At 31.6% G+C, this 27,831-nt stretch overlaps 1 protein-coding gene across 1 annotated transcript in view; it reads right to left on the bottom strand.

Moving 5' to 3' along the window:
• Positions 1 to 27,831, bottom strand: part of LOC118197290 (uncharacterized) — a 275,863-nt gene that overhangs the window by 22,893 nt on the left and 225,139 nt on the right. Inside the window, exon 2 of the mRNA XM_085811469.1 lies at positions 10,036 to 10,411. Coding sequence (XP_085667595.1) covers positions 10,036 to 10,411 — 376 coding nt within the window. The remainder of the gene's footprint in view (positions 1 to 10,035; positions 10,412 to 27,831) is intronic.

A 27,831-nucleotide genomic window follows, 5' to 3' on the forward strand; every position in this document is an offset into this window, starting at 1 on the left:
ACAAAACTGCTTCTTCCAGAGATTTATTCAATTTCAAAGTTTACGTTTCTAGCCAGCAGAAAGATTGCCGTTTGAATGTTTAGTCGAAGTGCCACTTCATGATTACAAGAATGGCCAGAACTTTTATTGATTTTTCTTAATGCCCAGCAATGGCCCAGCACGGATATCCATCGCAATACCGGACAGATATGCAACTTTTTATGATTATGTAGGTACACCTTGCACCAAAAAATTAGTTCTATATATCCTGTTGTAGGGAATCAATTGATGAAATTAAACTTGCGTTTTCCATTCTCCGAAAGCGCAATCTAGGATATATATTAGATTTATATGTAGCATTGTTCTAACATAGGTATTCTGTGACAAAATAAATTTTTTTCTGAAATGATTTACCTATATTTTTTCCCATATTTCCATTGTAGAATTCAAATTATGCCAAAGTGCCAAGTTTTGAAAAAATCGCACGAGTAGTTTTTAAAAAATCAGCTCGCTAAATTTTAGCTGCTCAGTATAAATTGAATTTGGCATATTTTTATTAATATCTCCCTTTTATTAAACTCACTTGTTTCCTTCTTTCACAGTTCGAAGTTTAGGTTCAATCCAAATAAAATTTGCAGATATTTTCTGACTTATTTTTTAACGTATTTTAAGTAATTTTTATAAATTTTTCAAAAATATTTTATTTATGACCTATAATATTTTTACTATCACCATAGTCGTATTTCTAGGCATACCCGCAAAAAATTGAATATTTTTATTCAAAATTTTCAAAGATATATGAGAATTTATATATTGGCGCGTTTGGAAATTTGGCACATTTGTTATGTGATAATAATGCACTTTGTTAAAATTATTTGAAAGAATGAACGATGTACCTTTTTTCAACTCGTGCATAATGAAAAAAAGGGAAAGGAAAATATGTTGCTATAAACTAAAAATTTCGCCCAGTGAATTATTCTTGGCGCAAACTGAAATTTAAAAAAAAAATTTTTTCATTTTTCATTTTTTCATTTATTTAAAATTTTTGATTTAATTTTTTAAAGTTTCTCACAAAGCTTTGCAGAATTTAATATTTCGGCATAATTCTAGTCGTAGAATCGAAATATGAAAAAAAATCAGTATGAGATTTCAGAAAACTCCGATTTTGTGTTAAAATAACTAACGTTAAAACAATGCTATATATAAGTCTAATGTATATACTAAGTCGCGTTTCGAGACATGAAAAATAAAAGTTAAATTTCGTCAGTTGGTCCAGTAGAACGGGAGATATAAAATTGTCCCTTTATTTATTTATTTTTACATATTTATTTATTAATTCAAAGGGGCTTCGTCCCTGAAGGACTATTGTTTTCGTTTTGCGATTTTGCGTCGATTCACTACAAATGGCGAATCGCTTTTCAAACTGTTGCCACAAAGTTTTATTGCCCTGTGTTATATTTAAAGAAATTAAATAAGGAAAAATCTGCATAAATGTATGTAACAATCTGCATAAATGTATGCATTGTGATAAAACAACGGTATCTAGACCCATCCAATGTTGAATGAGGTAATCCTCCTACGAATATGGCCATGTGGAAGAACAAATTTGAAATTTGGAATTTGTTTTAATATCGATTTCCTATTTTGTAAAACTTGAACGAATTTTTGATTAAGAAACTCAAGGATTTCAAAGCGAGCAATAGCAACGCTGTACAGAAAAAACATTTTGATCTCCAGCGCGTGAGTCTCTGTATCGTAAATTCTAAAGGTATGCTCATTTTAAAACTATTTTGCGATATTGCTGTTGAACTGAATTTTATTGTTTAAGTGCGAAGAACGTGATATTTAATAAATAAATGTAACATACAAAATGTAAAAAAAAACCGCCCCTTTGAACGTAATTTAAAATCTGAAATATTTCAGACTTTCTTTTTTTTTATTTATTTCTTTTTGTGTGTTTTGTGAAAAGTGTACCTTTACGCACCCGGCTGGGTAGCTAAACCATTGGGCCTTAATAATCTTAACAAGCCTTTAATACTTGATAAAGAATCTGTCTATTTCCAGCCGTCTGAGTACACGCCTTCGAGAATCAAAGTGGAAGAAATAAAATAGTTCAAAAGTTACCTAAATGCATTCGACAAAGAATAAAACAGGAGAAATATCGCTAATGTACACAGCATTAATAATCAGCAGCACATATGTGAGCTTATGTTACACTTGCAGACTGTTCACAATTCCTTTACAGATGAGGACAGCTCCTTTGATATATACCATCAGTTACTAATCATCGGTGCTGTCAGTGATAATAATATTAAAAAATTATTATATTCTAATAATATTCATAAAATTACATACAAGTAGCCATACTTAACAGCAGTATTACTCAAGGGCACAAATGATGATGAGGAAATACTAGCTAAATATATATTCATAAACACAATGTTATGACAAAACAGTTATGTACAACAGTTAGAGATAAATGGTAATAGAGTTCTTACCAAATAATATTTATATGAAGCATTACTATTGGTATCGTAACTGACAATAATGCTATAAAGTGGCTTATACATACGAGTTTTGACATTATTAGTCATGTAGATACCGAAAGATATGGTGTCAAAAATTAGATTTTGATTATATAGTCTTTCTATTTTCAGTCTTAAGTAGATCAAAAATTAAGAATGTAACAGCAGTAGTATATTAGCCTTTTCAGTTAATTCGTATTACTTAAAATATATTTATATAATTAAGAGAATAACAGCAATGAAGTTTACAAAGGCATTCACATTATTTATAACGCATACTGCTTGCATTATTTGTAATGTATACAATGGGCATTACCTATGTTTATGTAGGAAATTAGTTAGTTTGCCATTTGCAAGTATAGGCATCTATAAAAACGTTAACAAATATGTGAATGTAAGATAATGTAGGCTTAAGATCTGATTTATGCAATCAGACAGAAAAAAATTTTAAAAAGTAAATTTGAAAAAACTGAAATGCTTGAAATTAAAAAAAGAATTACACAATTTATTTTTATAACTAAAAATAAATTTTTATGGGTTAATAATAATTTAAAAACCTTGATTCGAATCTCGGAGAAGGTGAGACGTTTGTAAGTCTACGACAGTTAAAATACTCTCTGGCATAAAAAAGAAAAAATGCTTTCTTGAGATGATGGTGGAAGAGAAAAAGGAATGGGAGATTTTCGGACTCGTTCTCGCGGATACTTCTTCAAAACTGGAGAGCAGCTGGGTTAATTCATATCTGAAATGTGCTCAAAGCTTAAGTCAAAGACAAGCGTAACTCTTAATACCTGACGACGATAAAATTAGTGGACTTGATGTGATATTGCTGTCAGGAAAGTGAGATAAGTCGCAACAATTGTAAATTTAATTTTCTAATGTTTCTGTATATTCAGTAATGTTAGAACACGCTATTATTATAATACACGGTTTATTAAACAAGGTCAGAAAATTACAATGAATTATATTAAATATTGTTTTGTAAATAGAAACAACATCCAGAAATCAAACTCCGCCATTTATGTTATTTAAAAAAGAAATCTAATTTTCAAAATTAGTTTTCTCATATTATCGTCTGCTGTATATTGCAAAGTAAAGTTTCAAAATTTACCCCAGGTTCTTTTTTTTGCATAATTTAAAACTACTAAAAATTTAAACGATTGTATCGCACATGTAAAGGATCTGGCTAGAAAAGCTTTCAACACTCAGTAACTCTAATCAGAAAAAAAAAAAAATTAATATTTTCTTCCGTTTTTGGAGATACTGCAGATTAAAGTATTTTCTCTAATATAATATTTTATCTTTGCCTTCAATAAAATCTACAATTTTTCGAAGTGTTATTTTAAATTAAAAAAATGTTGTTTTAAATAAAAATGTTCAGTTTCTCAAAGAACCTACGGATAGTCTCCAACAAGATCCCAGTACTCTCTTTATACGTTAGGTAATTACACAATTACAAATTAGACTAGCGAAGGATTTTTTGCAATGAAATAATTATGTATAGTTTATAATCTTCGAATACAATTAGTTCAAATTAATTGTTTCGTTTTATAAACGAAAATTTTAAGTAATAACGTTACACAAAGTTTTAAATTATAACATTCTACAACATTTATATTACTCAGTAGCTACCTAATGCAAAATAGAAAAGTGTATTGGAATAAAATATTAATAAAATACTAATTAGAATAAAATTGTAATTAGAGTAAAATAATTCAGAATATACTGCTCAAAAATCAAAATTTCTAGGGGAATTTTCTAAAACGTGCATGCACACATTGGCAAAATATAATTCCTGCTTTCTTATTCAGATTTAATAATTAAAATTTAATGCAATAATAAAATACTAATGTATTTTAACTTATTGCTGAGTGAATTAATTTAAACGACTTATATTTCGCACGTATCGTAGGCTCATTTTATTTTTGTATCAGAACAGTATAAAAAACTATTTATAGACCAACATCTAATGTTCATGTTCACTGACCACCGTTTTCTCGGTTGCTTGCCCCTTACGACCGAGTATTGTTTATTTCTTTATACTAACTTTTATTTTATTGCTTAACTCAACTGAGTTTTGTCATTTATAAGCTATACATTAGCAATAAAAGTTCGTGTTGAACTGGATTGGTGGGTCAGTGAACGTCTGGTTGAGAGGTTTATGATTTTGTTAACCCAGTGATGTCCAGTTTGAGAGAATTTTTCCCTTTTGTTTCCTCCTTGTAGTAAAAAAGTGAGATTTGGTGGCTGCAATGAATTTTAAGTATGCTGCAGTATTTTATTGTAACATAATAAAACATCACACTGGAAATTATTCTTTGGACAAATCACGACCTTCTCTGTCTACAATCGGTGTTAAATTAGAATACAGCGCTACCTATTGAAGAGAGAAAGAAAGTGTCTCTTGGCCACTCTGGTTTCGCCTAAGGCAACATACAGTAGTAGTGAATGTACTAATTATCGTTAATAAAATGTTAGTGTTCTTTACTATGCAGTCCACTCAATTTAGAATTATAAAAACATAGTACACTGGTCCTCAAACTGGAGTAGAGAAAAAAAAAACTGGCATTAGATAGAAATAAAACAGCATTAAAAGCGAAACTAATTCGATTAGAATAGTTTCGCTTTAGTTTCAAATAAAGTACAGATCGCTTCAGATTATTCATATGGACATTAGAAACTTAAAAGATAGATATTGAGAAGATGTTGATTAAAAAAAAATGTCACAGCCATCGATGAAGAATTCGCCGAAATAGAAAAAGAATGGAAGTTTTGGAGATAAAAGTTATAGAAATTCTATCATCTGCTGTACATTCTGATCATGAAAGTGATTTTAGCAAATTTGATTCTAAATACAAATACCTTTGCCACAATTATCTGTTCCCAAAGTTTCCGAAAAATATACCGAATTGAATAATTTTAAGTTGCAATGCCAAAACATTATTGCTAGTAATATTCAGTTAAATGCTGCGTTAATTGATGAAGCAAAATATCTTGAAACTGTTGATGATACATTCAGTTCTCTATTTAAAGGACTTTAAGACAGGTATGAATATAAAAAATCTTAATTGAGACATATGTAAAAAAAACATGGATTTACATAATTTAACTTTTGAATCATAGAAGGGGATAAGATATGTAACAGATATTGTTACTAAAAGAGTATGTGCTTTAAAAATGTGCTTACGTATGACAAAAATAATTTATCGGATATTTTGTTATTAAATATTGTACTTCAAAAGCTAGACTACGAAATGCGCAAGCAATTTGAACTAAGCATTAATGCTACAGCTCTTATGGTTAAAACCGATAGTGCTCTGACTCAGGAGATACGTAATCATCATCTGCTACATAAAGGTAACTCATTTTTAAAGTTAAATCCAAATCAAAGATGTGGAATTGTTAAAATCAATAAATTGTGTTTAAACTATCTTAGTAAGGAATATTTAATCGCAAAATGACCGTCTAAAACGCAACCTTCACTGACATTCTGCCAAAACACATAATACACTCACTTGCTGCGACGTGAAAGTCTTCTCCGGAAAGATCGAATTTATATGCTCCAGGGGAAAGAGAGAAAGTTCCCATACTTCCAACCCTATTTTGAGATTAATTCGGTCTGAATAGCGCATGCGTGTTTGCGATCCTGGTCGCGGATGAGGTGGTTGAGCTATATTCTAAGTTCAGATGTTCCTAATGCCATAAAAATATCATTCATTAATCTATGGCGCACTCAGAAACGGCGCCATCAATCATCAGTTAACAAAACAAAATGGGAAGCATTAAGTGACGAAACTATAAAATAGAATGCAGGTGGTTCTCATAATCAAGTTTGACAGGAGAAAAATGTGTTATTAGCGACTGCAATAGTGTATGTTTGTAATAACCTGGGAAAAATACATCCACCTCGCGCTATCCTTAAGAAAGACAGTATGTCTTGTTTTCTAACAAAGAGAGCTGCCGATTTGTTAAATATAAGAAAGAAAGAACTTATGCATCCATATACGTAATAAATGAGAACGTTATAAATATCAATTATCACCTAGACATACAGATTTCGAATAAAGATTTAACATATGTAAGATAAATTAACTATTTGGAACAACACAAAGATTGAAAATCGCATATTCAAATAAAAAAATGTTTTAATCATTTTCCCAAGTTTCAGAATCTCCAAGAATATCAGAAGGAATAAAGTACTTTAAAATGGAAAATATTTTATTTATTTGTTTGAGAAATAAATAAGGATTCATTCTTCAAAGGAAAAAAATAGTTTAACTCATAAGATATTTCTCCCGCCTTCTTAGCATGCCTTCGTGGTGTAATGGTCAGCACCCTGCCGGCGAGGGCATCGCACATTTTCACGTCTCCTGCATCAAAACAACTTGATGCTAATAACCTAAATTACAGCCTTTTGGAAATAATCCCTCAATTTAGTGAATAAAGGTTCACATGGCGTTTTTCACTTACTTTCAGTGCAGATATTCAATTGGTACTGAAAATAATATGTATTATGAAATTTAACAAAATGTTTGAATTATTTCTGATGGATACTTGTCCAGAAAGTATGAAAAGATGCATTACATTTTGAAAGGGATAAAGTACATTTGTTTCAAACTGTTAGCTTCAAGTTTTTATCGTAAAAATATTTTCTTCTTCAAGAAAAAAAATTATAATAATCGAATGACAGATAAAACTTTATTTGAAATAGAAATTTTGAAAGAATAAAAAATTCCTACATTTATTCTGCCTGTTCTTTTAAGAAGGTTACTTATTTAAAAAAAAAATGATCTGGAATTTTAAAACAGGTTTTGAACTTGCTTGCACAACCCACATAAGTTAAGCAATCAGGAAGGAAATAAACTCTAGTTATCAATTTTATTGTCAGTAATGTAATTTAGAATTAATTCTGACAGCAATCGAATGCTAATGATTTTAATTTTTTGGAGAATAATCTGGACTAATCAGATTTAATTATACTCAAACTTGCAGAATGACAATACATTGCAGCAAAATTTCAATTATTAAAATGCTCTTTAGAAATTTCGTGTGTGTTCCATTTTCTATGAAAAGGTGAATTTAATTATCATTTTGCTTGACTCTGAAATGTTTATTGTTCGATTATTTTGTATTTGAGCATGAATGAAGCTACAACAACAAACGGTAACATTTAATAAGAATTGAGAACGGTGTATAAAATCCTTTATTTAAAATTTAATGAGATGAATAGAAGGATCAATTGTGTCAACATTTATGGTGAAAAGCACAAAGTAGAAATTCAAATGTAAAGCTAAAGTTAAAAAACTAATTTGCAAAGGCTCACAGAGAAAATTAACGCGAAGTTGGCTCGAACTTAACTGACGTAAATTTAACTATCGGCAAGTATAAGGCAAAGCCGAAATTTTAGAATAGCAGAACTAGTAACTTGACCTTCAAGAGGAAGAACACGCTCTGTCTTAGCAATCTCCAACCCTCACTTAAAGATAGTCGAATTCATTTGCATTCTGGGTGGAAAACGGAAAAAGAAAAGTAACAGAACAGATTAAATGCATAAAATAACTGGTTATTCAAATTACAGAAACCTCACAACTTACTGACATATTTTAATTTTTTGAGGATATTATGCCTGTCTACATACAAAACATACAGAAGTTTAGATAATTAATTATTCCTTGTGATAGAAAAAAGTAATATTCCAATAGCCCTGTTTCTAAGAAAGGCAATCGTAAGTTTTTGATCCTTCATTTTGTGCAGTTTTGGCTGATTACTTTAATCTTGGCAGTCTCAAAGAAAGGAAGAAATCTAATTTTGGCAAAGTTTTCGCAGAATTAAATCCTTCATCATATGTTTTATTGTTGCTTGGTTGCTAAAAGTGCAGTACAAATGTCTATGTCCACTTCTTTTGTATCTAAGTGCATATTTCACTGCATGTTTGTAGAGACGTTAGGTATTCTGGTGTCCGCCGGAAACATCGCGGATGAAAACGTCTTGGAGAAAACAACGCAAGCCGAGAACGTCTTTCTGCAAAACATCGTAGGAAAAAAGAAAGCAAAGAGAAAACACCGCGGTTCTGAAATATCGAGGTATAAAATATCGTCATCGAAAATAAAGCAGTTAAAAAACTTCATAGTTTAAAAATATCGTCATGGAAAATATCGTGGTAAACAAATAAAGTACCTACAAATCATAACATGACGATAACATCGCACACATGCGTTTTTGAGGTTTTAAAAGCTGTAAATACATTTTCGCGTAACGATTTGGGAGTGCAAGAAGGAAAGAAGGATATTTTTACTTTTATATTTCATATTTTTGAATGAACAAATAAATTTTTACTAAAAAAGTAAGAAGGAAACTTAAGCATTTAAAAATTGAAAATGAGTAGAAAATTAAAAATCTAAAATGTTTAGAAAAAGGAAGCTAAATAACTGCATGAGGTTACCTCTATAAAAATTCCTTAGTTAATTATCAAATTACTTTGATTCACGTTTGTTAATCTAATATTGTTTTGGTGAAAATTACATCTTGTTTTGTTTCCGTTTATTCTTAAAGTGTCATTAAGATTTCTTGCGCATCCAAATCATTATGGGAATATGCATTTACAGCTTTTAAAACCTGAAAACGCATGTGTGCGATATTATCGTCATGCGATGATTTGTAGGTGCTGTATTTTTGCTACGATATTTTCGACGGCGATATTTTTAAACTGTGAAGTTTTTGAACCGATTTATTTTCGACGACGCCATTTTGTACCATCATGTTTTAGAACTGCGATGTTATTTCTTTGCTTTCTTTTCTCCCACGACGTTTTCGCCTTTCGTTGTTTTATTCGCGACGTTTTTGTCCGCGATGTTTTCGACTGTAGCCGGTATTTTAGGCGCTGGAAATGTGAAAAATCATCCAAGTTTTCATGTTTTCTGCTCCGAAGAATCTCTCTATGTTATTGCCGGGCCACTAATCTGCAAATTACTAGCTGGATATGCTAACCATTTATACCACATGAGAACACACGGGGGAATGTGATAATTCTACGCATGGTTAATATTGGAATCTTTAATTGCGCAAACTGTTTAATTTTATGCAAAATTGACAAGGCTTTATTTAGGCACATAATGTTTAATCAGTAATCATTTTACTTAAATTATATAAACACACTGAAATATTCATAAGGGGCTGGATTATCGGAGAAAATATTTTATGTTCTTAAAAAACGTTTAAGAATTTAATAATTAAATATTAAATTTTAAAATTTATATTAGCTCTAAGTTGCAAAAGATTTTGAGCACTTTTAAATAACGATCAGTTTTAAGAAAATTAAAGATTATATTCGTACTTATTTAATAATCAAACCATAAATAGTAAAATTTTTCTTGATCTAAAAACTTGATTTGATGTTTGACTATCAAATTAACTTTCAAAAATAAGTTCAATTTCTCTAAAGTGCATATCATTTATTATTCACTTTGTTAAATATCGGTTAACTTTGCAGTCTATAATATGCATTGCCTACAACGTTTGGGCAAATACTCACCTTTGCCTAAAATTTTGCCTGTCGTCCTCAGGCGTGTGTGCTTCATTTTCCAATTCCGTCCTCTTCTGGCTCTCACGATCATTGTTGGTATACGTGAGATGTTGGATTTCATCGTTTCTGGGGCTAATGGATGACGCAGGGGCAGCGCTGGACGCTTGAGAGGCGATGGATGCAGGGGTGGGATCCTGAGGTGCCTCTGATGCGGGAGTGAAGACTATAACTGTTCCATCGACTGTCGTCCTGAAGTTGAGGAACCCTCTGACTGTCACGGTGGGTAATGTGGCGTCTGAATCAATATCTTCAGCCGCTGTGAGAGGTTCTGCCCGAGGGGCAGTTGGTATATAAACAGGAGCTGCTGCATCTACTCTCAGTTGAGCTGAAAAGTAAATGTAAACAAATTAAAATTGCATTCAAAAATTCACAGACCATTAAAAGAAAAAAACCAAAAATGAAAATTAAGAATAAGAAGAATGCGATTCTAGATTCTTCACTGATGATTTCATTCATTCGTCAGTTTTTAAAGAGCAAAGACATCTCAATATTTCCCATCCACATGGGAATAAGTCACTCGCTGTTTTTATCCAGGCCTTTTTGTTTCTGTATTTTTTATTTTCTTTTGTTCACATTAATCCGCAAAAGTCTGATTATTATAATTTGTGATATTCTTTTGCACAGACTACTAAGACAAGAAAAGTAGGAAAATAGGTGAAATTTTTGTGGATTAAATTTAGATAATAAAAATATGCTACAAAGTTTATATAGTGATTATTTATTACAAAGAACTTAAAACAGTGCATGCATTTATTGTTACGTTATATATACTATATTGGGCGTGATTTTATTTAATATAATAATTTAAATAGTAATCAATTAATTATATATTTAAATCGACACGTTTTTAATTTATAAATTTATGACTTCTTAGCATTAATAACCAATATAAGTATTAATAAACGATACCATATTTTCTTTCGTTGTAATAAAAATTACGTATGCACATGGTCATAATGATAATAACATAATCATAATAGTAATAATGATAATAACAGCCCAGAATATTTCATTTTGGTGGTGAAAAGGTCATTCAAAAGGAGTGGTTTGATAGATCGAATATTCGCAGACTAGGAATCTTTGGTAAAACCTTACACTTTAAAAAACTTTAGTAAAATCTGTCTTCCTGTCATTTAAGCACGAAAAACTAATGGAATGATTCTAAATATATTTAGCACCTTGTGGAGTTCCACCCTTTTATCTAACAGCTTGAGTGTGCAGGAACTAGTGAACAGCTACGAAAATAATCACTAAAGTCCAGTAACATAAACATAAGGCTTAAGAAGGGTTAATTACCTTTTATTGCTCAAAATAAAGATTAACAGTCGGTCCCTTTCTCAGGGCGTACAACAAAGCCTTCCCTTGGGCTGAAACTCAAAAGTGTAAAAATAAGAACTTAACTAATGCTTAACTAAAGAGAAGTAGTCGAAGCTAACATAAATATAACTAGTTGGCCCCTAAAATATCGAATTAGCTAGAGAAGATCTCAAGGGCCCTTAATACGGCCGAGCATAGTAACAGCTTAGAGATACGTAGCCGAAAGGCCAACGCACGCTAGTCAGAAACTCTCTGAGGCTCTCTCTCGAAGTCAGTGGAACTTCGACTCTTACTCATTTGCATTAAACGCGGTTCTAAAAATGCATTCTGGTAAGAATTTTGTAAGCTGAAATTAAGATGGATATGAAATTAGCTTTAACTTAAAAGTAACTCATTAAGGTACAATAACACACCGAACAAATATTAATTTAGAAATCAAACAACAAACATCAGCGTTATATTTTCAAATTTTCACAGGACTAGTTTCGATGGTTTTACCGAACCATCGAATCTAGTCCTGTGAAAATTTGAAAATGTCACGCTGATGTTTGTTGTCTGACTTCTATATTAAAAGTAACTGTTAAAAACTTAGGATAAACCTTTCAACCTTAATATGAGAAAATATTAAGCCTTCTTTGCTTACAGAAAGCACGTGCTTGAGTTGTTGGAAACAGTGTTTCACAACAATGCTAATTAAAGGCACATATTTGGCTTTCACTGCGAATTTCAAATTATATGCTTGTGTCAGATAAAAGACTCATATCTAGTAGTATATCATATATATATATACTCATATTATTATATTAAACGCCTATTCTTGTGGGAGGCTTCTCTAACAGAATCTTTCTCATGTTGCAATATGTTCTACTCTTCGTCTTTCAAAAATCAGCATGTTTTCAATTTTGTGGTGTATCCTTCTAGAAATTTAAAAATTATGCACTGGAAATAGCTTTAGGAAAATTTATTTATCTTCATTTAGATGCCTGGTATTTGTCACCACTTTGAATCATCAAACTGATTAAAATAATCATTTAAAGTATTAAAATGTTCACAACTAAATACTTCTACAGTAATCCGTTTCCATCTTGTTACAACGAATTTAGAGAGAATGGCAGCCACCGTGGTTTAAACCTAGTGACATGGCTTAAGTGTTACTCTAGGTATAATGTCCACGTAATTTTAGTTCAGATATCGACGGTTCTGTTTCGTTTGTTTAGAGCAATTCAGTTCTAAATAAGAATAGGGCCTAGAATTTCTGAAGTTTTAATTGCATTTATAACTGTGTTGTCATTCTCTCAAATGAATAAATAGTACTTCATTGCTAGGCTGCATTTAGGTATGCTCTTAACCTTCTAAAACTGGAAAGGCCATGATATTTGCTGTTTGAAAGGAGGCCTATCCAATATATTGACGATTTCATTTTTTTGCCATTTTCGCAGCTGGCAGCAAAAACTGTCAGATTTGTTATTTCCTGGAACTTAAGCAAATCCACAAGGGCATGCCCTATATTTCTTTCCCTTGTGAAATAAATACGCTGTTTTAAATCCAGTTACAATTAAAATAATTTTCAAAACCTTGGTACTCTTATCATTTCTAAAGTTCTACTTTTGGACTACTTTACTTTGGTAAAGCCCATCTTATGGCCTTTGAATTCGTATCGGTAAAAATTACTGTATGTCATTACCCTTCACCAAATGTAACGACCTTGATCCAACCTATGAATTAGGAGAAGCTATTCAAAACTTTAAATGTAAATACAGAAATTCATTTGTATAAATTTTCTTAAATTGTGGTTACAGGCTTAAGGGCTTTAAAAGTAAATTTAGCCCAGTAAAAAAGGTAATGTTTAGGATAAGGTTATTAATGCAATCTCACAGAGAAACTTGACGAAAGTTATGGCTAAATGCAATGAAGCAAAACTCTGCCAAAGACAGCGAAAATAATTGATGATCCAATGACCAGCCCTCTGTGAGTTATTGAAAACAGATGAAAGACTTCCTTCAAATAATTGATTAATAACCCTTTCGGAAAACGAAATTTTTTAATGGACTGAAAGCGATAAAAGTGAGCGTTAAAGGATGGTGTCATCGTTCCCAAATGTGCTGATTTTGAAAGTAGTCATGGGACAAAAGGGTAAAGGGAAGAAAAAAGAAACTTCAGCTACGATGTCTGGAAGTTTGGTGAAATACAGTTGTAGAATTTGCTGAAAAAATAAAAAGCATAACATTGAAGGCTTATTTACATTTTGTGGTACGATTTAAAAAAAAAAGAGCTAATTACATATTAGCTCTAGTTTATAGATGAATATTTGAAACGGCTTCACGTGCTAGCATTGATGATTTCAAAGCAGAAACTGATTAACTGTAATTAAACTGCGAATAAATGTATATACTACGGAGTTTGCATTCATTATGATATATCATTCATTATCATTTGTGGACATCTAATTTAAAATGAGTCCTCAATATTCTCTAAAATGGTATACAAAAAAATCCACACTCAAGTACAAGAAAGTAACTTAAAAAACCCACTCAAAATTAGGATCTTACAGTAATTATATCTCCTTAGTTGAAAAAGAAGCAGTTTGATGTGTTTTCATGCAAAATAATTTTAACAAGTTTTAAATGATCACATGTATAGTGATAAAGTCATAAAGTCAATAATAGTTCATTATTTTGCATTATGCTGCTAAATTCCATCACGCTGTAACAGATCTCTTAATTAAGTTGTTAGTTAACTACGGTGTAACCATTGCCTGGGTACCAAGGTTAATAATTACGATTGAGAAAGGACACTGTACATACATTTCCTGCTGAGACACATTTACGTTTTATGAAGTTATTAATATATTTCTTGTGTTTTACTTGAGAAAGGCACGAGACAGTTCTGTTTCACAAAACTGGGTGTTAATGAATTATCTAAAACCATTTCTTTCCCCTTGCTGCTTTTTTTTGGAACGGGTTTTCCATTGGTGGGATTGTTCAAGGTTGTGTGGAGGCCGAAATGGTGGCATATTTGCGTTATCAAGATCCAATAGGTTGCATATGAATAATTATTTGTGCCTTATCGATGTATATTAGTATTTCCGTGTCTGATCTACTAAGTAATTGCTGTTACTTTAACGACTTAAGTAATGGTTGATATTTGGTTATTGAAGAAACAAATTATTCAAATTCTTACAAATTATATATACTCGGAAACAGAAATACGAATATTTCTGAATTAATACGCATTCCTCAGCAGCTTAAATGCTGAAATTTACGAGTAAATTAAAATGCAAGAACTTAACCATCGATTTCAGATGAAAACCTCAGAGCATTTCGAAAATAAAATATAGTTGTTGCCTCTCAGAAGCAGACTATATTCGGCAATTCCTTATTTCAGTGGTAGTGATGGAAGAGGTCTTCCATAAGATACATGTGTAAACGAAACATGTGTAAACGAAACTCATACAAAACGAAGATTAATTTTTATCAGTTATTCGCAGCTATAATTTATTTTACTGACCGAGATAAATATTAAATTTATGAAATTATTCGGTATTTTATGAAACAATAAAAAAAATTATACGAACTTATTAAGTTAATTGAAAATTAAAACATTCAGAAAAATATTTATATTTAAACAAATCTCAGTAAGCGTGTTTTCTTGTAATCTAAAAGCTAAGAAATAGGTAATAATTATCTTAAAGTACACTCATGTCCAAAATTATCTTTACATACCCAAAAATGATGATATTCAATGAAATATCGAATCAATGTGATCCGTATTTGCAGGGAATGTGTGAAAAACCAAGCCTAATTAGCATTATCCAATCAAAAGTAATCAAACGGTTTGTGATATGCAAATCTAGGCGTTACGTCATCCAAGGGTGAATCAAGCGCTTTGCGCAAACTGAATATTTGAGTGAATTTCTGCAACATAGCGTTTGATTTCAGTGTGTAGGGACTCAAAGCGGTTTGTTATGGCTTCGAAGTATCATTTGGAAGAATCTGTAAAGTGGCGAATTATCGGCCGTTTAGAAGCAGGACAGTCAATCATGGAAACAGCCACATGTCTGAATATTTCAAGACAGACAGTCTCTAAGCTATGGAAACAGTTTCAAAATGATTTAAGTGTTGTAAGGAGGCCTGGACAAGGTCGGAAACGAATGACAAATGCTTCTGAAGATCGGTATCTGGCATTAACTGCCCGTCGTAACAGAAAGGCTACTGCTCGCCAGTTAATTCAGAGCTTGCAGCCGCCACTGGAGCTGTTGCATCACGGCAAACAATATACAGAAGGCTTAATGAAAAAGGCCTTTATGCCAGAAAGCCAAGGGTATGTGTTTTACTGTCTTCACAGAAAAAGAGGGATCGCTTTAATTGGTGTAAAGAACATCAAAACTGGACCGAACATCAATAGTCCCATGTTCTCTTTACTGATGAGTCGCGGTTTAGTTTAACTGGTGATTCTGAACGTGTTTACATCTGGTGGGAGTCAGGAACACGAAATGATCCCTCGAACATTGTGAAACGTGACCGTTTCGGTAGTGGAGGTGTGATGGTATGGGGTGGAATAATGATCAATGGACGTACGCCTCTACACGTGTTCAGCAGCGGATCTGTGACAGGCCAGATATATCGAGATGAGGTCTTAGATCCTTGTGTAAGACTTTTCAGGGGTGCATATGGACCTGACTTTTTATTTATGGATGATAATGCCCGTCTACATCGAGCAAACCTCGTTGATGAATTCCTTGAAAGTGAAGACATTAAGCGAATACCTTGGCCACCAAACTCTCCTGACCTTAACCCGATAGAGAACTTATGGGAATACCTTGGAAGAGCAATTGCACGTATACATTCTCCTCCTAGAGATGTAAATGCTCTGAAGACGGCATTGCTGGAAGAGTGGAGATTAATTCCCCAAACTGTGGTTAACAACGTTATTTCCAGCCTTAAAACACGTTGTGATATGTGTGTACAAGTCAGGGGAGATCATATTCCATATTAAATTCGTAAGACTTAATTCTTTTTCTGAATCATTCCTTTTTTTCTTAACTCTCTTTGTCACACTTTATTACCATTTTTATTGTTTCATGCTACAATTTTATATCATATGAGGTGATCTTCAATTTTTTCTTTTGCATTTATGTGTCATCATGTTATGTATGATTCCACGAAAATTCATTAAATTATTAGTCTCTGAGAAATCCGTGAATTTATGCATGTAAACATAATTTTGGACATGAGTGTATTTAAAGGCTGTGTAAATAAGAAAAATATGATTTTTAGAAGGGTATTTAAGTAAGAGATATTGTCTAATATTCAAGACTATGCAACAGTTTCCGTTTTTCGGTTAGTAAAAAACAACATAGCTTTGTTATACAAACTCTTATTTAACTAAGATGCTGTTAAAATATCCTGCTTGAAAAAGGCCAAACATTAAATCAATTGTTTTATATTTTATGTAACTTTATAAGGTATTTCTCACACTTCCCTAGCGTGCTTTCGTGGTGTAACGGTAGTACGCTGGGCCGGTATTCCAGAGGTCCGTGGTTCGATTCCCGGCGAAGGCTGTTGCCTATTTTTCATCTTTTTTGCTTCCAATTAACCTAATAACTCTACAACTTTTATAAATATGGCATGTACGTATTTTTAAGGCTGAATAGCAAGTTTTAAACCACCAAAAAGAAAATAAATAGATACAAACTGCTACACTACAAAAAAAAAAAAAAAAAAAAAAAAAAAAAAAATCCTCTATTACACAAGCTAAGCAGGTTTGAAGAAAAACTTAAAAATAAGAAACACAGAAGGAAAAATGCTAATTTTGGTAAACTGTGTTCTAATGAAGCCATTGCTATTTTTGAAGAATATGAGATAAATGAGTTATAAGGTATTTCTCCCGCCTTCTTAGCATGCCTTCGTGGTGTAACGGTCAGCACGCTCGGCGCGTATTCGAGAGGTTCGTTATACGAATTCCGGCTAGGGCATTGCTCAGTTTTCGTCTTTTTTACTTCAAAAATACATAATGTCTCTACAAAGCATTTTAAGCTTTTACTTTGGTAATACTTGTAAAAGATAAACGTTTTACAAGGATTACCAATGTTGATAAGAATTCAAATGCTCAGGCTAGTGACCAATTCACTGCATAACAAATCATGAATTAATTGTATAACAATGTCTAGTGATGAATTCATTGTACAACAATTCGTCTTATGCGGATCATCTGCTTTTATGTGCAACAACTGCGTAATGTTAGTCAGGTCTAATAAATAATAAAGTATCCTAAAATTTGAAACTTGGCTGACTTGATCGCATTAAAATCTTATACTTTAAATAATAATAAAACGCATATGCTTCATAACTCGAATATGCCTCATAACTCGAATATATGTTATGAATACAGATTCATGACTCGAACATGGCTTTTAAGTGGATACAAAGACATTGAAAACATTTTGCAACCGAATGTTCTTTCTCAGGATTAATTAAAATGTCTTCACTATCAGAAACAAACAACAATAATTTTTGTATGTTCATTTGTGTAGTTAAATATGGTAATTCGCATGGGAGCTACGTGCTTAAGAATAGGACAGCGCACAAATTATTGCAAGACTGTTTAAGATATGAGCAACTGGCTCATAGATTTTAACACAGTTATACGAAACTCATACAAAACGAAATCGAAGATTTCGGTTTCACAGAACTTTGCCAAACACGTAGTTTTACAAAATACAAATTTAGCAAAACTGTTGGAACCAAATGAAACAATTGAGGTGTTAAAAAGCAGTTAATGGTAAGTAAAACAAACAATTGGCAAAAGAATACAAAACCTAAAGCGATAGTTTTATGATAAAACTAAAAATAGGAAATAAATTTATGAATAAAATTACATCTGATGGTTACAATACAATGTGCTACATGTTTTAAATTTAAATAATTACAGTGACTGACAAGATTATTTTAATTTGGACACTCAACGCTCAGTATTTAATATATTTTAAGAAAGACCTTCTAGAAATTGATTTCTTTACATTCCGTTTAATATTATTAATAATATATTAATAATATTAATAATGATTAATATTATTAATATAAATAATCAATATATTAGTAATATTAATAATATAAAAGAGCTTTTGTTTTTTTCATTTCCTGACTTTAAACAAATTTAGCAAATTAAAATAAATTTATTCATTTAATTGAGCAATTGATTTTATCTGAAAGGGTCGTTTTAAATTTGGTAACGTCTTTTTTTCTTTTTATTATTTCCTTTGAAAGAAGTTTTGAAAGATGTGTCGTATTACAAAGATATTGAAAATGATCTGCTCTTTTAAAAACATATTGAAACGTAATTCTTTTAAAACATACTGAAACGTAATTCTTTTAAAACATACTGAAACATAATTCTTTTGTTAATTAGCATATTTGGAAAAAGGATTAGCAAACTTTTAAATTTTGTTGCTTAATGCTCGTTTCATGAATTGCATACATTAATGAAGGAAGGAAATATTTTTTCATACATTTATTAGTAAATGACTTCAGTTAACGAAATTCAGTGTGGGGAAAAAGTAGGGTATCCAAGATAAGTATTTTTTTTTATATAACGGTTTAAAGAAATTTTAATATTTAATGGCGATATATTACCTACAGTTCCCTTTTTAAATATTTATAAAACTGTAAGTAATATTTTCCAAACAAAGCAACATAATAATTAGACAAATTATCCTCAATCAAACAAATTCAGAGAGTAACTTTTATGCTTCAAAATTAACTTCCACATGAAAAAAATTAGCAACAATATTTTCGTAAGTTAAAGTTTTCATTGATATGCATTTAAAATAGTTTTTAAATTGTGATCGTTAATTTCATATGGAGGTTAAGGATTTTATTTAATTGTGACCAGCTAAAGATAATTAATCAAAGAATTTCCTTATTATATATAATTGTCATGCAATACGGTGAACCAGATCTCTTATTAATTATGCATTTCAAAACATGACAATAAACAAAGACAATAGCTTGATCTTTATTGATGTCACATCTTTAAAAGGATAACATCTGGAAGCTCTTTTATTTGACCTATTTGTTTTTTCAAAATTCATTTTTATGGGGAAATATTTGTTACACATTGCATATGTATTGTTACGAAATGGTACCTTAATATGAAAATTATTTTCATCATTTATTTTTTCCCAAGCAAGAAGGCTTAAATAATTAATGTTTTATGAAGAAAAATCGGTAGATGATGGTAGGCTGTAGAAAATTGTTTTTGATGTGATAATTCCAAATGTTTTACATTACTGAAGACCTCAAAATCTGCTTCGAGTTGCCTAAAGCTACACTCCAAGGGCCTTAGTTAATACACAAATCAGTTTAGCAAGTTACATTGATTGTCTTTTCATGCATAAATCTCTTTCGTAAGAGATTTAATGACAATGTTCTCAAATTTATTTTATTCGTAAAAGTCTTTTTAACCTTGTTTTCGATTTCAGCGTTTAAATAAGCATTATTAAAATACTGAAGCTGTGGAAGTTTCATGAATTCATGCATGAAAATTCCATTTTGAAAGATGTGTATTAAAACATTATGCTGGTCGTAGAAGAATATATATCATAAGATAACAAATCATGTATCATCATACGTGGCTGAGAGCATTAAAATCTGTTTATTATTGGTTGAATTTATAGTAAATAAACACTTACAGAGCAGTATTTGCTAAAGGAATTATATGCATGCCGAGAATCAAAAATACACTAATGTCCATTTTATTTTTACAAGCATGAAATCGTGGATTTCTTTCAATTTTATGTAGAATTTTATGTTTATAATAATTTTACGAATTTGCCTAGAATGGTACATAACATCATAATACAAAAATACAAAGTTAAAGAACATTGCATATGCTATAGAACTGTAACATGAAACTATAAAAATGGTAATAATACTATATTACAAGCAGGGTTAAGAGAAAAAAGAATAACTCGGAAAAATTTAAGGCTTATGAATTTAATATGGAATGTGATTTCCCCTGAGTTGTATACACATATATTACAACGTATTTTCATACTATCAATAATTTTGTTTGCTATCGTATGGGAATTACGTTTTACTCTTCCAAAAATGCAGTCTTCAGAGCATTTACTTCTCTTGGAGAAGGACGAACTCTGTGCTTTTCCATGGCAATCCTTTAAGTTTTCTATCGGGCTAAGATCGGAAGATTTTGCTGGCAACGTTATTCGTTCAGTGTCTTCACTTTCAAGGAATTTGTCAATGAGATTTCTTCGATGTGGACGAGCATTATCGTCCATAAATAAACTGTCAAATACATATGTGCCTCTGAAACGTCTTGCATAAGATTTTAAGGTCTCATCATGATGTCTCTGGTCGGTCAGAGATTTCTTGTTAAAATGTATACAGGCGGAGATCCACCGACAATTTTTCATCCTTTTCCCAACATCCTTCATTACGGAAACGGTTAGGCTTCATAATTTTCGAAGGAAAACTCCTGACACCTATCAGATTCAAACAAATTTTAGAATCGAATGTTAAACCAAACTTCTACTCATCAGTACAAAAAATTGTGTGGGAGTTCAGAACAGTTCTGATGGGCTTTGCGGCAGTTAAAGCGTTGTGGCGAAGACAGTGAAATATACACGCTTGGCTTTCTGATATAAAGACATTTTTCATTTTATATTATAGAATAGATCCATTATTCAAAAGTATAAAATACATTTTAAGCTCTGCAATAGCAAGAAAAAATGTAGTATGTATGCATATATATATTGATTTTTACTTGTAAATATTCAAATATTGTATTTTTTTTTCTCTTGTAACACAATTCATTGCAACTTATCTTGCTTATGTTAATGTTTTCACGGAAAAGATATAAGTAAAAAAATAACTAATTTGTTTAAAAGTAATTTTATATAAAGTAAAATATACTAAAATATACTACTTTATATAACTAATTTTATATAAAGTAAAAAAAAACTAATTTGTTTCCTTTTTTAAAAATTAAAATGCCTACCAATATCGTAACCTTTAATTAATTAACTTATATAAAAATTGTAAAATTGTGTGCTTGGAACTTCTATAAGCTCGCAGAAATATTTGATGGAATTTTTGTGTGAAACTAAGTCTGTACAAACGACATCAATTTCAGGTTTTAAAATGACCAATGACATTTGAATTGAAACAGTACATATTTAAGCCAACAACTACACTATAAAAGCAGATCTCTATCCATTATTCGTTCTTTAGAAATGATATTAAGACTGTGATTGTACGTTAAGATTAAGTTGCGCTATGATGTTGTCTCATATTAAATTCGTTTATGTTGTTAAAAACTGAAGCTGCTATTTAATATTTTTTTTTAATTTTTATTTTCTCGGTACATTTTATGTTTTTCATTGCAGCAACACAAATATGTAATACATTTTTTCGAAAACAATGCAACATACAAAAGTCCCATTGTAGCTATATCATGTATTGTTTTTACTCTACTTCACACTAAGCTGGCGAAAACATCCTAAATTCCATTTTCTGAAACAATACGTCAACTTCAATATCTTTCCATGCTTGTCGGAGATACAGTTGCAGAAGGATTTGCTGAATCCTCAATCCCTAAATTATGTTACTAGTGTTAAAAATTAGGTAATTATTCAACTCAAACTTCCGGAGCAAATGTTCTTCCCGAATAGTGAACATAGCTATAATGTAATTTGTATTCTATCCAAAATTTTTCACAAAGCAGCGAACCATGAAAAATAATCATATGATGTTACAAGGTAATTGGCGGTTTGTTTTAAGTGGGGCTACTGACAATAGGTAGAGAATAAGTCTGAACAGAAGGAGAATAAGTCGAACAGAAAGAGAAGAAGTCTGAAATAATAAAATTCTATACTATTATAATAAAATAAAACTGAAAATGAAAAAGGTTTTCATTGATGGTTTTTCTAGTTCTTTTCAAGATTTCTATGCAGAAATGTTAAAAAATTATGCAAATCCTACGTAAAATTGTTCAACGGAACACAAAATAATATGCTTACAACCTGAAGAATTAAAGGATTATATGTTACAGGTCAGCAATGCTGTTCTGCCTGCCTACGAAAAAGAATTCAAAGCAAATTTTAAAATGCTCTCATTACGCAAGGCACAACGTGTCATTGATTATATATGGCAAAGCAAGGAATTAGTATCAGCAATAATTAACTCTCTCCGTTGAGATCTTCCAAGCGAAATAAACAAAATTGTGCTTGAACTGGCCAACTAGAGGCTCAGTAGCAAGACCACTAAACACTTGTAATTGATACTGGACTCGAACTCTCATCTACGAAGATATCCCTACCCTTAGGCAGTGAGTGAAGAATGAGTAATCTCGGGGCTCAAAAATGGAGTCTTCATAATCCTTTTATTCTTTATTGTATGAAGTTATGTACAATATATACAATCCTTAAACTGTTCTCTAAAATGAAAACATTCAAATAAACAATTTTATGTGCCAAAATAATATGCTAATGGCATTCAAATTCCATCGGCAGCCTTCCTCGCTGACGTCAAAAGCCGTTCTGAGCAAGCAAGGGTTGCCATAACTATTGGCTACCTTCGAGCGCCACTATACATTTCAAATATTCCACAGGTCGCTTTCGTACGCTTTGCCATATTGAAATAAAACAAAATATAATTGTAATTTTTTTATATTTCTATTAACCCAATATTTTATTAGTTTTATATTGACTGCCACTTTTACTTTTATTGTTTCTCACAAGGATGCAAATCAGTTAACGTGTATATAAAGAACAGAGTTCTTGAAGTTAAATGGCATCTACCGCTGACCTTGGTGCTATTTCTCACCCAACTTAAAGTTATCTAAATACTTATACGACTTAAATCGGCTTTAGCCTTTTGATAGCCGTAGATTGCTCGCATATTTAGAAGCTTGAGATAAAGTGCAGGATTTTGCCATGTGAACTTTCAAGCGTTAATCACTTAAATTTTAAAATTTAACATATGTTAGCTTAAATCCTGCTAGAAGAGTTGATTCATTTTTTTTAATGTATGAGCTGTGTATTTGCTAAGTTACAATAAAAAATTTTATTTTAAACCTTGATCTGTGTTTATAGTTATTTTGCTTTGCTTGAAAACTAAGTCACTTAATGGTCTACCCGAAGTCAGAATTTAGTTTTATAATTCTTAGGTTTGTTTATTAACAAGTTTATTAACAGTTACTTTATTAACAAGCCATGGAAACTTGCATATAACAAAGGCATTCCGTACGAAAATGTCTCCAGGTTAAAGTATCGACGCCTTAAAATGATATCATTTTTATGGGCCGTTCATATAAAAAAAATTATATGGCTTTTAGCACAAAAAAAAGGTTTACTAATATCTGATCGCAAATTACTATGTAATTTACTTCAAAATGGATTTCATTTAAAAAAGTATAGGAAATTCATACCATTTTTCAGTTTTCGCCTTTGTCTTAGAGAGGAAAAATACAGAATTAAAAAGATTTGTAAAATATCGGTATTAGTTATACTGCGTGAATTAAAATATCTAGGAAGAAGTATTTTTAAGCAGTTATAGTTTAACACAGATATTTAATTAATGAACTTAAATAACTATATATTAATAAAATAAACCCATAAGACAAGTACAGGAAAATTGATAATAACTATTTAAGATATTTATATCTAACAAATGCTATCATCATTTACCATCGCTTAATTTTTTCATTAGTACGTCGACCTTCAGGTAACCCTCCAGGCAAAAGAAAGGCCACCTCAATATCCAGTTTACCTCTTCGAGATTAAAATCCTGGAATGTTTTATGTAATAAATCAGCAGCTATTTTCATAATTGAAGCAAAAAATGTATCTTTCAAAAAATATTATGAACACCTTTTATTAATTCTCCCCAATTTCGAATTAGCCGAAGTCTGATTAAGACAAGAAATTTGTTACAACCGCTGGTGCAGACTTAAAATACGAAACCTTTTATTTGCTTCTATCTAACTAACAGAAATAAACTTGTTATTGAAAAGAAAGCTGAATTCTCAGCAGGAAAAAGAAAATTAGGAAACAAGAATAAAGGAAGAAATTTCCGACGGCCAAGTTAATTTTTGATTCGTCGGCGAAAGAAACAATCATTGATAAATAGCCGCCAGATGGCGGTACTACGGACGTTTTCTTTCCTATGGTTTACATTTTCAAATTCCAATGTTCATTAATTCAAATTAAAATGAAAGAGGGAGGAATGATATTCATTTTTTAACGAGAAATTTCTTTAAAAAAGACTAATTAAATTATAAGAGATTATATTATATTATAAAATATAATACCAGTTCTATAAATTTAAATCAGTATATAGTATTGTTTATGTATAAATTTCCTATATTATGGAAACAAAACGTGTCTTATATTTTATATTATAAGTGTACTAAAATTTCTTTTTGGCCCAAAGGGACGTTAGCCCAGAAGGGCTATAAGTCTCGAAATGGCTGCATCACTTTTCAAATTGCTGCCACTAAACATTATCGCCCAGTATTATATTTAAAGAAATAAAATTATGAAAAAACAACGATACCTTGAGCCATCAAATTTTGAACAACCTAGTACTCCACCCGAATATGGGCACCTGGGCACCAGAATATGGAATTTCGAATTTGTTTTATTATCTGTTTCATAATTTTATTTAATTTTTGGTTAAGAAACTCAACGATTTCAAGCGCGAGGAGTGGCAACACACTGTAAGGAATAAAATATTTTTATCTCTAGAGCGCGAGACTGCCTATCGGAAATTCTAAAGGTATGCTGTTTTTAAAGACTTTTAGCCCAAATGCTCTCGAAATGTGTATGTATGAGTAAATGGAAAAAAAAAAAAAAAAAAAAAAAAAAAAAAAAAAAAAAAGGCCCCTTTTGACATAATATAGAATCTGAAAGCTTTCAATTTTTTTAACTATTTTGGGGGGGGCGTGGCTTAATGTTACATATGTGAATGCAAACAAATTGATTAAATCGATGAAAAAATTTGGGTAAGATTATAGAAAGTGAGATTCTGGAGTTAAAAATCTTCATTTTATTGAAAAACGGAAATATCACATGAGGTTTTTATAATCTGATATATTTATGATTCTAATTCAAGCTGAAAATATTTAAATAAAAAGATTCTGAAAAATGTTAATTTTTACCAGGATTCTAAATATATTAATTTTTTTAAATATTAAATAAATAAAAAATAACTTTGAATAAAATGTTGAAATTTACTAAAAGAATAAAGTAATGAATCATTTTTTGTAAGTTATAAAAATAAAAGTACGGCCAAGATAGTGCTATTATTAATTGAGAAATGTGTATTAACTAACATCACTAAGCAATGTCCAAATAGGTTTTAATAAGTATATGCAATATGTAGACTTTTTCTTATTAGGTTGCTTTCGATTAGAAACGAGACGCAAATGACCAGTACCCAGAAATGACTTTTTTTTTTTTTTTTTTTTTTCATTTTTGCAAAATGCTTGTTCTGAAAGCAGCTGATGGGCCTTTAATAAAATTTCAACGTCTTTCTTTTAATAAAGTATGTAAATGTCTTTAGTTAAATTTTAAATTTATTTACTAAATATTGTTGGTACGAGTTCATAATAGATTGAATACACGCAGAATGTGGATAATTTTTTTTTTATTATTATGGATAAAATTAATTTTTATTATGGATAAAATTATTTTTATTATGCATAAAATTAATTTTTAATTATGGATAAAATTAATTTTTATCAAAAAAATGGAGGATGGATAAAATTAATTTTTATCAAAAGAAAGATTTGGAACTTTCCACAAAAGCACTCATACAGCTCTTCTCGGTTTCACAGAGCACAATCAGTATTCATACTTGAAGCTGCTAAGAACTTTAAACACAAGGCAATGATCAGCGCATCTAAAGAGCGACGCTCCCACGGAGATACTTCAATATTTCAAACTCACGCTGAACTAAACAACTTCTCAACTGACCGTTGACCGTAGCTTTGAAAGAGGCATGCGACCGGTTGGTTTTTACCCAATTTGGGAGAGCTGTAGGTCGTTGACTTTACGTATGCATAAGCGCAAAGCACTACGATAATGGGCGATAAACTCTATGGCAAATTATTGTGGCTACCACATTTTTTTATTAGTTTTTTTGGGGGGGGAGCATCACAGAAGTAGACACTAGTCCAAGCTAGTAATAAAAATTTTCAGATAGGCAGGTAGGAGATTTATTGCAATGTGTCAACGAGTAGCTGTAAGAAACATAAAATGGAGAGATGGAAAATCCTTGAAGTGTTTGATGTACACAGCAAAGGGACAATGGGATAAGAATACAAATAAAGTGCAATACAATTTAGATACTAGAAGAACATATGGAATTTACACAATATATATAGGTGCAGTCACAATGCTGAGTAATATGCAGCACTGAGAACTTCAACTTATAAACATATCACCGGAACTATTACACAAGAGTGTAAATTTTGCCGGCTCAGTGAGAATGAAGCCTAAAAGGCGCATGACGATAACTGGCATGGTAATCTCTCCAAGGAGAAAGGGAGGCAACGAGAAAAAAGAAGAGGGGCCTTGAAGGCTGAAATCAGGCAAGCGGTCTGAGAGATGAATAAGCTAGGATCTCATTGGAACGCAGCACACTGATGCTTTCTCCGGTCTTATATACACTGACTACCAATAAGTATTTGAACACCTATGCAAATGACGATATCTGCAGTCCTAAGGTACGTCACAGACTCCGCTGGTATATATCGTGCAGGAAACAGCATCGGCTTTAGTCGCATGCAAGATGCCTCGCAGTTCGGAGCTTTCTGATTTCGAGAAAGGTATAATTATCGGGATCCACAAATGTGGCCGATCATTAAGGGAATTATCTAGCGATCTGAAGTACCCAAAATCGACAGTGGCCTATGTGATTAAGAAATGGAAGTTGAGCGGTTATTGTCGGAATGTTCCCCGAGTCGGCAGACCAACGAAACTGGGAGATAGAGACCGACGAGTGCTGTCCAGAGAAATTCGGAAGAACCGCACCCAACTGATGGCCCTCATCCGCGAGGAGTTTCAACAGGCATCCGGGAGTATTGTTTCAAAGAATACCATCCGTAAGGAAGCACATCTGCTTGGTTTTCATGGTCGTGCTGCTGCCCATAAGCCTTTGATCACAAAGTCCAACCGCGCTGCTCGGTTAATGTGGTGCAAAGCACATCGAAATAGGACCGTAGATCAGTGGAAACGGGTTCTTTGGAGTGACTAATCAAGGTTCACCCTTTACCGTACGGATGGCAGGATCTGGGTCTGGCGTCTACCTGGAGAACGTCTCCTGCCAGAATGCATTGTGCCAACAGCCAAGTTCGGCGGAGGTGGAATTATGGTCTGGGGGTGTTTCTCCTGGTATGGGCTGGAACCCTT

Source organism: Stegodyphus dumicola, chromosome 2, assembly GCF_044657685.1.
Source record: "Stegodyphus dumicola isolate Sdum_Otavi_A_Nest chromosome 2, ASM4465768v1".
NCBI lineage: Eukaryota > Metazoa > Arthropoda > Arachnida > Araneae > Eresidae > Stegodyphus > Stegodyphus dumicola.